General features: G+C 32.2%; 1 protein-coding gene across 1 annotated transcript; it reads right to left on the bottom strand.

Annotated features, from left to right (window-relative positions):
• Positions 1–1,663: 1,663 nt before the first annotated feature.
• Positions 1,664–2,428, bottom strand: LOC145798304 (protein FAR1-RELATED SEQUENCE 5-like). Its single transcript, XM_082885815.1, has one exon. The coding sequence runs from the start codon at positions 2,426–2,428 to the stop codon at positions 1,664–1,666; it is 765 nt and encodes a 254-aa protein (XP_082741941.1).
• Positions 2,429–11,601: the final 9,173 nt, after the last annotated feature.

Raw genomic sequence — 11,601 nt, 5'->3', positions numbered from 1 at the left:
GATTATATCAACTATTACCCACAACAACACCTGCAAAAACAAATTATATTGTCGTTAAGGTTTGTTCATTTCAAATCTATGATTCAAATCATAACAAATTGAATTTTGATATATTGGTCATTACACACTCTTTTGTCATTTTTTGTTCGTAAATTATTTATTTTCATAATCAAGTTGTAAACATCATAATTACTTATGACATATCAATGTTCTAGCTAAAATCTATCTTGGCATATCAAGAAATTAGAATTAAGCAGCCATACATAAAATTTGCAAAGCAAATGTAAGCAAAATGAACATAATTTGAACTGAAAAGATACCATAAAAGTAATCACCTAGAGACGTATCCGCATCAGTGAACGCTGAATTTTGGACGACTCATGCATCGCAACTACGCAAGTCATTAACATCCTTGCTCAACTACACTGGAGACGTATCCACTTTAATGACAAAAAGTCGTCTCTTCACAGGGTGGGTCTTACATGGCCTCATATTATTCTTGGGCCACCTCGGTGTAAAAGGGGTGGGAGTACCAATTAGATCATAATCATCGTATTCCTCAAACAAATTGCTACCCACTTGTCCCGTTTTATGATCGTTTTGGGGGCAAGTTCTCCATGTGTGGCCGACGAACCTACATTGTCAAGTAAATCACCAATCATTAAAGAGAACAAAAATGCCAATACTACATCACAATAACAAAATTAAGACACAAAGAACAATATAATGTATACCTGCAACATTGGCATTGCCTTGGCTTTCGAGGTTTAGCCATGTAGGATCCCCAGTATTCCCCTTCGTGTTCACTACTTTTGGATCCCCAACCCCAAATGGCGGCAATGAACTTTTTCCTTCATCAACATTAGTTCCCTTGGCCATGGAAAGCTGCTTCATCCGACATGTCATAGTGAAAAATGCATTCCTAGCCTCTTCAAATCCTTCAGATGTTTGTGAGGCATAGTAACACATTTCAGTAAAAGAAGAGCAAAGAACCCCAAAATGTGTCTCCTGTGTGAAAGTGCTAGAGAATTGGGCTTCGCAATATGGTTCACCAACCTTTCTTGCTTGCTTTGTCCAACGTTGCACCACACAACTTGGGGGAATTTCAGTCATGTGTTCACATTTCATCACAGAAATCATGTGGCTGCAAGGAAATCCAAAGAACTCAAACTTTTTGTAACTACATTTCATTATGTTAGTTGCGGGATGGTATGACATTTCCCATGTGGAACCAAATTCAGTGTACTTTGAAAATTTGTATATGCGATGATCGAACTCCTCTTTCCTTCCATCAAAAATCACAATGCTTCCTTAATTATTTCATTACGGAACATTAAGAACAAACGTCTGGTAAAGATGGTTGCTGCATGTTTCTCTAGAGGCTGAAGTGCTATGGTAAGACAAGGATCACTGTTGCCAGTTTTTGCCTCGGCATCTGCTTCTTTGTTACGTAATCGATAAAGGCCCATGTCAAAACATCTAACAAATTCGAATAGTTTCAATTTTCGTTTGAGGTGCTCATTGAAAAAAGCATGCGCTAACTGCTCTTTATTCCAGCAGAAAAATGACCACGCAAATATGACTGAGCCCACATGCCTTTGTTGTTGTAGGTGTTTGATACCTACTTGTTATTTTGAAGGCCATATTTTCTAACCATCTTACTCTAAGCTTCCTTACATACAACCTCATTCGCATCAAGATCTATGAGATGCTTGAAATGTCCCTCGAATCCATCGACTCGAACATTTCGCTTGGCATTTCTGTGCATATGCCAATTACATAGACGATGCTTGGCACTCGGGAAGACTTTTTGTATTGCCTCACGCATGGCCATATCCCCATCTGTTAACATTGACACCGGTCTTTTGTTATCCATGGCCTCTAACAACTTCTGCAAAACCCATGTGTATGTTGCAATTGTCTCATCAACAAGCAAGCTGCATGCAAATATGGTGGTTTCAAAATGGTTATTGACCCCGGCGAAATTAACAAAAGGTTTGTTATATGCATTCGTTTTATAAGTTGTATTGAAGACCAACACGTCACCAAATGCAGCATAGTCTTGGCGAGACCTTGAATCTGCCCAAAACAATTTGTCAAGCTGATTCTCTTGATCCTTGTCATACTTGTAAAAGAAGTAAGGGTCAGCATCAGCTTTTGCACATAAGCAAGCCAAAGCACACTCCGCATCACCATCCTTCATTTCTAATTTGCGCTCGGCTTGAATATAATTGTGCAAATCCTTGTGAATAAAGCCCACATTCGCAAAAGACCCAGATTGTTGCACCAACAAATCCATTATCTGGCTTGTCTTGACACCAACATCGTGCAAAGTCTTTACTTGAGCTTTGTTGAGGATCTTTACAAACCTATGCGACCGAAGAAATGGCACACATGGTGATGTTGCCAATGGATGGTTATGTTCCATGTTAAAGTGAGTGACAATGTATTTGCCTACATCCAGATTGTACCTTATGTGGAAATGAGCATCACAACCAACTCTAGTCAATGCCCTAGCAGCTCTTTTTCGATCAATACGGGCCAAGTGTTGCTTTGCTCTTTGGCCTTGCCTTGAGCATACCCATTTTCTACTAAGAACCTTTGTTGCCTACATTGTTCGCGTGTCTTTCCTAATGCTAAATCCCACAACTTTAGCATATTGATTATAGAAATCATTGGCATCCTCTTCTGAATTGAATTGCATTTCAAGAACATCATTCTTGGTTAAACTTTGAATAGGGTCATTTGCATGGGAACCTAATTTTTCTTTATTTCCACAAACTTCGTCATCTTCAAGCTTAAGCTCAAATTTAGTACATCCAAAAGGATCCATGATAACTACATCAAAAACAATACGAAAAGAATAACATTATCTTATAAAATGAATGAAAATTCATAAAATCACATAAGAGAATTTTGTAAAAGAGCAAATAACAGACAAAAACAATAATAGAATAATGTACATAGATTTAATGACATAGTTATTGAAACCATAGCCTAACTTGCCATTAATGACATAGTTATTGAAAATCAAAATAAATAGAGAATGACTTTGTAATCAACAATCAAAATATTGGTTGATCAATAGAAACACAATAAAATAGAAACAAAGAAAAGGAAAAAGCAAATAAATAAAAATATATAGAGACTCATTAAGGCAATTCATTTGGGTTCTTTGGTATTTTTCTTAATTGACTTGGGTTATTTTTAGGTATTTGGATTGCTCTAAAACACACCCGCAAGTATAACTTTATACACTGTCCAACTTATAGCAAATAATTAATCAAACTTATAACTTTATAACTTTATAGCAAAGAATTAATAAAACAAATAAAAATAAAATGAATTTTATTTCGACTATATATAATATTAGTAATTAGAATTCACAGAATTTTTTTGACTTATCCTCCTTGTATAAGTTTAGATCTATTCTTCAATAAATAACGTAGCACACCCGCTAGTGCCCTGCTATCAATTAAAATAAAAAAATAAATAAAAAAAGATAGCACAAATAAATAACGTAGTACACCCGCCCAGTGCCCTGCTATCAATTAAAAGCAAATAAATAAAAAAACACACCTGCTAATGCAACCGCTAGAGAGGAAGGGATGGAGGAGGTATAGCTTTACTTCTACGTTAAGATGGAGAAATTGAGGACCTATTTGTTAGATAATGTCTCAATGGGACCACATAATTAAATGTGGTGTTATCATTTATAAGAAGCCTACAATTTAAGTGATTCAATTTAGTTAATAGGCTTAAGGGTATATGTGTTATGGACCTAATGTGTAATACTAGTTGTATAATTTCTATTTCTATGAGGGGCAGAAATATAAATTAAAACATATTGGTTAAAGTTGGTTTTCATTCCTTTTGAACTTCCACAACCTTTCAGTTTTGAAAACCAATAAATAGAAATTAAAACCAATAATGGTTAAAGTTGGTTTTCATTCCTTTTGAACTTCCACAACCTTTCAGTTTTGAAAACCAATTACAACCTTTAAAAGGTTATGGTCCCTATTCCTTCCCAGGTGGAAATAAGAACACTGCCATTTTTTTTCTAAATCCTCTCAAGGAGAAACATAAGGCACCAAAGGGGAAAGGATTAGAAGGCAATAACATAATCAATAACAAAGAGTTCATTGATAATCACGCTTCCGTTTAACCATTCATCAATGGATTCAGGTATGTCATTTTGTCTTGATTTCTTGATAATACACATGGTAAATGATCCAAAGTGTAAGGTTTATGTTCTGAAATTTATGTTTACACCTATAACAAACAAAAATAGAACATTGAAATAGAGTTATTAAAGAAGACAATACGTAAGGAAATTAATGATTTTGGGGAGAAAAGAAAGAATCTATGTACGAAAAATATTATTTTGCACATCTTTTGACATTAACAAACTGCATAAACAATAACAGAGATGAAAGTCTACTACCTTTGTTCAAAGTCTCAATAACCATTACATAAATAAACACTTAAACAAATGTACCACAACCAACCGTTTGACCACTTCAACAAAAAATTAAATAAAAATATATACAAAAAAAATTAAATAAACAAATGTTCTTATAATTACATTCAACGCACCTTTTCCCTTTCCCTTTCCCTTTTCATTTCCAAATCCCTAGCTAAATCCATGATCCAAACATAACATTAAGGAAATATGATGGTTTCAACATTATAGAAAGCAAAGCACATTCACATAATTTTCTTCTTCTTTTGTGCTAGCTTATTATTTTCCAAAAAAATTCAAAATATAATAAAAATGTGGGAGTGGATTTTCCAAATGATTTGAGCCAACATCAATCCATATGTTATAGTTACATGAAGTTATATATCATAAAGTGAGTAATTATAAATGACAGCAACTATGGCTTTGATTATAATTCTTGCTTAACATAAATTATTTTTACGTAGAAAAGTTCCTAGAATTTGAATGCTTGGTATAGATTTAACTTGATGTGATGTGGATCACACCCTATATCGATGAAGATCATTGATGATGCTAATAATGACAACTATTAGGACATATTGGTAGTTTATCCTTTTATTTGTTGCTGGATTCAATGTGATGATAATGAAAGCATTTTATTTTATTTTTACTTAAATTACTTCATTTTTGACACATGGTGGCATAGGTAGCATCAAAGCTAATTCGAAGTTCTGCTGAGCCAATTCTCAAACAATATAGATCAGTTATCTTATCATCTCTCAAGTTTTCAAAGTTGACTCTTGGTATTGTGGCTGCACAATTCACAGGTTTGTTTGATTTTTGTTTGATCTTTGATGAGGAAGTTTAACTAATTTTTAACTAGTTAAATAAGGAAGTTTAACTAATTTTTATCCCAATGCTTTCATAGATTTTGGAAAGAATTGTACTTCTCAATTTACAATTACATTCTTCTGAGAAAATCAAATGAGAAAAGAATGGCCTATCAGATTGGATTGGTCTAAAGTTATTGCACATTAGCAAGCCAGAATTCACTCCACAACTTCTGTTTCTTTAATCTTCAAACATATATATATATTTTATTTTTCACTTTATGGAATTATTATGGCCAGAGGTAGAGCCAATCATCTTCAAGAATAGACACTAGAATTAAAGGAAATAATTTAAATTTATTTGGACCATCAATTTTATTTTATTTTTAATCTTTTTTAAGGTATTGATAGAAAATTGTTGATCTTTTTAGGGGTTCCAATTATTGAAGGCGATGCTAAGGGAATCACGATGGAATTGAAAATGCAATGGGATGGAAAGTATCATACTTGACGTTAAAACTAGAGCCAGCATTGGATTACCTATACAGGTGATCTTCAACTTATTTCTCATATCAATAAAACTTTTTCCTAGTAGCAAAACTATTACAAAACTACTCTGAAATTTATTTTATTTTCACTTTTTATTTATTTATTTATTTTTTGTGTATATAGTACTTCTAATACTTATTTTATAGATAATCAATGTGTTCTCTTTCACTCTCTTTGAAGAATAATAGGTGACTAAAAAATTTGATAACATGATATAAAGTAAAGAATGTTCGGTTATTGGAATTTTACCATAAGATGCCACTTTAATATTTTTTCGTATATATTTTCATCTAGGTCAAAATATTGGATTCACGGGAGTTTTCAGATTAATTTTCAAACCACTAGTTCACAAGTTTCCATATTTTGGGACTGTTTGTTATTCTTTGATGGAAAAGGTGGGTACTTTGTATCTTTGTCACTCTTTGAACTTATTAGTCTAGTTTCCAACATTTTGGAAGTCATCTTCATGATAAATCACGCAAATTTGTGCAAATATTCATATATTTATCATGTCATCATAAATAGAATTATATAAAATTTTGAAAAATTACTATGCACTTGATTTTTGATACTACAATTCCCCCTATGATTCTACCACAGAAAAACATGGACTTTACACTCAAATTGATACACCCAGTTTAGTAGTTAAATAAGTTACACTCAAATGGACTTGTAATAAAGCTGAAAAATAGCAATAATATGGATAAAACTTTACTGCTATTTCAATATATTGACTAAATTTAGGCAAACATTGCATGATTATTTCTAAACCAAAATCAAACAACAAACACAACCAAAAAATAAAAGGAAAAAATACATCGAACTCTAGATGTATGCAAGAATGATCAGACTCAGGTTTGTGAAGTTCTCTCTGAACAGCAACATTAACTCTTTAGGCAATTCAAAACACTTAAAGGCCAGTAAAAATATAAACAGTAATAACAATGACATCAAAAATAAAAAACACTCTACCCTTAGTATCTATGTACATCCACTCAAGCTATAGAAATCAGAATTTAATATATGAACCTTTCTATTCTCCAAAAAAAATTTGCATTTTGTTTGTGTCACCAAATCAAGCTTAGCTTAGCAGAGTGTAACTTAGTCACTAGGTTTTTCACTACATCATTTTGAAATTCCAAAGACAAATGAAACACTGAAACTCCATAATAGCCAAACGGATCATGAAATGATATGTCCATACCACATTTTTTGAAATGATATAGCTCTTAACACTACACTTCCCTGTAAGTTAAGTTCAATAAGTTAGAACAACTTACCTTGTTCATAAGATTTTTATTTATATTTGTGAATGGGAGGACTACTACTCAAAATCGGGCAATTGTTTGGGATTAAATGTAGTTATGGTAGTTTATTAGCTTGAAATAGGAAAACACTATCAATTCAGATAATTTTTTCTTCATGATAATTCCATGTCAGCTATCATACTGTTCAGATGGTTGTCAAGTTTTCTCATCAAAATAAAATCACCATTCAAACAGCATGCAACAGTAACAGATCAGAAGCAAATTTTCATAAATGCCATCTAACATTAAGAAAAACTTCTTTTTAATCACACATCATACCTTCAGTTTCACCTATTTGCTCACCAGTTTTATCCTTGATCTGCACGGATTAAAATCAGTATCATTAGAAGAATTTTTGTTTGGAAGTAAAGAGTTAAATATAATGTTTTTTTTTTTTGTTTTGGATAAATAATCAAACTTTATTAAAAAAGGATCAAGGCGATACAAAGAGTTAAATATAATTTGAGAAAGCTAGATAAACAAAATTATTCGAGACCTCCATCCAATACCATTTTTTTAAAACAGAAAAAACAAATGGATCAAAAGGCTTATTTAACTAGCTAAACAAATGGACTTTACACTCAAATGGATCAAATAAACAGATTTCAAATAAAAAATTAGTCTCATATCAGTTACATGAGTACAAAATTCAATTACCCACACATCAGATCTCACACACAAGCCAAATTTCAAGTATATATATATATGGAATCACCACGACTAACAAACATAAAAACTTAAACCTATTCAAATCATATTTTCCTAATTTTATAAACCAACCCAGTGAGTTCACAAAGGTGAAAGGGGCAGTTTCGAAGAAAGGGATTTCGGTCTAGGGTTTCATAAAATGGAGATGGAGAAAGGGAGAGAAACAAGTTGCAGAGCGAGTGAGAGAGAGAGAGAGAGAGAGAGAGAGAGAGAGAGAGACATACATTGAGGCATGTAGCTTGCTAAAACGAGGAAAAGAAAAGGGCAGAGGAATAAACTCACTCTTCGGTGCTTGGCAAGGAGGAGCTCTGGCGAGATCCTATAAAGATCTTCGTCAATAGCTTTGGGAGCTTTTCTTCGTGGTGGAGAATGCGGCGGTGAAAGCAAAACAGGTCTCAGCGGTGGCAAGGGCAGTGGCAACGACCGAGAGAGAGAGAGAGAGAGAGAGAGAGAGAGAGAGAAAATTTTGAAGACGTTTGGGAGTCTGAGGGATTTGTCATGGAAGGAGGGAATTTTGATTTTCACTTCCAAATGTTTAGAGGAAATTATTTGGAGGAAATTATGTAACAATCATAATAAAAAAATCAATTAATTTAGAGTCTTATAATAAAATAAATTATTAATTTACAATTTTATCAATTTACACTCAAAATTTTTTTTATTTATTTTTAATATAAATCCTCATCTATTTTTATTAAGTAAAATTAATAATAATAAAAAAATATTTCACTCATCAACTACAAAATGTATAATTACACCATAAATTGGCGTAAACATAATAGACAAAATTTTAGGTAGCGTTTGGTAACTTTTACGTTTTTGGTTTATGTTTACAAAAATTTTATAAACTGGTTTTTGTTTATTTTTAGAAAAACATAAATTACAAACGCCTTTGGTTGAACAAAATGTTTAAAAAAATTTAAAAACATAAACTAAAAAATATGTTTGTTCAGGCCTAAAATATTTATATTTATATTTATTACTTATGACAATGGGTTCACACACATTATAATTGAAAAAAAATTAATTAAAAAAATTGAAAAAAAAATTAATTGGAAAAAAAAATATTTGGAAAAAAATTAATTGAAAAAAAAATTATTTGAAAAAAATAATTGAAAAAAAATTATTTCAAAAAAAATTAATTGAAAAAAATGAAAAAAAAAAGTTAATTAAAAAATTAATTGAAAAAAAAATTTAATCGGGGAAAAAATATTTGAAAAAAAAATTAATTGAAAAAAAAGATTAATTAAAAAAATTATTTGAAAAACAAATTTGAAAACTGAAAACGTAAACTCATTTTTTGAGTTTACGTTTTTTCCTCAAATTTATAAACTGAGACAACCATTTATAAACCACGACTTAAGCCATGGAACAGATAAACACAGAATGTAATTACAATAATTGAATAATTTAATCCACGACTTAAGCCATGGAACAAAAAATGAGGGTTAGAGAAGATTAACCAATAGAGCGAAAGGAAAGGGAATATGAGAAAGAGAGAGTGAACGGACTTATCGCCTGTGAAAATAATGTCAAAGATGGTGTTGTTTCCGATAAGGAACATCGGAGATATCTACAGTGACAGTAAGGAATGAGAGAGATGTTTGATGGATGAAGAGAGCTGAGATAATAGAATAGTACAACAAAATGCGTAATATTCATTTTTCAACAGTTCTATAACATATGTACAAATTGATAAAATCATAACTACGGCCAAAGGTTTGTATATGTGTGACATATTAATGTGAAATAGCTAGAGTTTCGAGATAAATGCATTTACTAGATACAGAAATATCACCAGAATGAATAATGCTGAAATAGACAGAGAAAATAGTGACGAGTTCAAGGATCTATTGCAGAGACACAAGAGTATAGAGAAGAAGAATCCAGTGAGGATGAACTATCAACAATGGTCGTTCAATGATTTCAGCGAAATAGAGAAGTCTGATTAAGAAGTAGAGAGAACTCAGGCACAACTAGGACAAATCAAGGGAAAGAAAATTGAGTGGAGAAAAAAATGAAGAATACTTGGGAAAAAAATTTAGGAAAAAAATTATTTAGTACAACAAAATAAAATCACGTCATAGATAATTTTTTCCAGCATATTTTTATTAAAATTTAGTTAAACTATATATATATAATATATATATATATGTATATGTCTATAAGTGTATATAGATATTTTAAAAAGTATATCGTTTCTATATTATTATTTCTATTATCTTTAATGAAGATATCGTGACTAAAAATAAAGCTAAAATAGAGATAGGTGATCATTGTAATTGTCACTTAGGGATAACAGTTCAAAATTAATTGAGAGAGTTGAGAGTTTAGAGAGAATGAGAGTTTGAGAGACAGATTTGTTTGTGAGAAATAAAATGTGAGAGGGGTGGTATTTATAGGACTTGGGAGGGAGGAGTTAATTTTTATATATATAAAAATAAAATAAAATAAAAATTGATTGTTGGTAGAATTAATGGTTATATGACTCTTTCAAATTGTTTTGATTTAAATTTTTGACCATTGCACTGACAAGGGGGGCAGAGAGCCATTGGGGTCGAGTCAAGCCAGATGGGGAAGAAAATTTTGGGTTGAGCTCACGAGATGGGTCACACTCCATAACACTAGGGTCGGGCTGAGCTCTAGAACACATATCTTAGGTTGGGTTTAGGCTCGAGCCTAGTTGGGCCTACCTAGGGCACGAGCGGACTTGGGATGTGCCGCGAGCTCGTGGGCCAAATTTACACCCCTACATGTGGGTAGTGGTTATGAGATATATGATTAGTGGTTATGATATATGTGATATTGATTATGAAACAAAGGGTGTTGGTTATGAGATGTGGTTATAACATATGTGGGTAAAGGTAATGAGATATATGATTAGTGATTATGAGATATGTGATTTTGGTTATGACCAGAGTGATATAGTTATAAGTCAAAGAGTGTTTGGTTATGAGATATGTGATTAGTAGTTATGATATATGTGATGTTGGTTATGAGATATGTAGGTAATGGTTATGAGCAAAGTGGTGTCAAAGGTGTTTGGTTATGCTATATGTGTTAGTGGTTATAAGATATGTGGGTAATGGTTATGAGCAAAGTGGTGTCAAAGGGTGTTTGGTTATGCTATATGTGTTAGTTGTTAAGAGATATGTGAGTAATGGTTATGAGCAAAGTGGTGTCAAAGGGTGTTTGGTTATGCTATATGTGTCAGTGGTTATGAGAGATGTGAGTAATAGTTATGAGCAAAGTGGTGTCAAAGGGTGTTTGGTTATACTATATGTGTTAGTGGTTATGAGATATCTGGGTAATTGTTATGAGCAAAGTGATGTCAAAAGGTGTTTGGTTATGCTATATGTCTTAGTGGTTATGAGATATGTGGGTAATGGTTGTGAGCAAAGTGGTGTCAAAGGGTGTTTGGTTATACTATATGTGTTAGTGGTTATGAGATATCTGGGTAATTGTTATGAGCAAAGTGATGTCAAAAGGTGTTTGGTTATGCTATATGTCTTAGTGGTTATGAGATATGTGGGTAATGGTTGTGAGCAAAGTGGTGTCAAAGGGTGTGATTATGCTATATGTATTAATGGTTATGAGTTATGAGGTATTGGTTATGTGACTAGTGGTTATGAGATATGTGATGTTGGTTATTAGATATGTGATTAGTAGTTATGAGATATGTGATGTTGGTTATAATCAAAGTGGTGTGGTTATGAGCAAAAAGGTTTTAATTATAAGATATGTGATTAGTGGTTATGAGATATGT

The sequence above is a fragment of the Camellia sinensis genome, chromosome 8 (assembly GCF_055761805.1).
Source record: "Camellia sinensis isolate YWXY chromosome 8, ASM5576180v1, whole genome shotgun sequence".
Lineage (NCBI taxonomy): Eukaryota > Viridiplantae > Streptophyta > Magnoliopsida > Ericales > Theaceae > Camellia > Camellia sinensis.
Note: the sequence above shows the minus strand (reverse complement) of the source record. Positions and strands in the feature narration are given on the sequence as shown.

Excerpts from the sequence above, each read along its gene's own strand:
- LOC145798304 (XM_082885815.1), bottom strand. The coding sequence starts at position 2,428 with ATGGAACATAACCATCCATTGGCAACATCACCATGTGTGCCATTTCTT.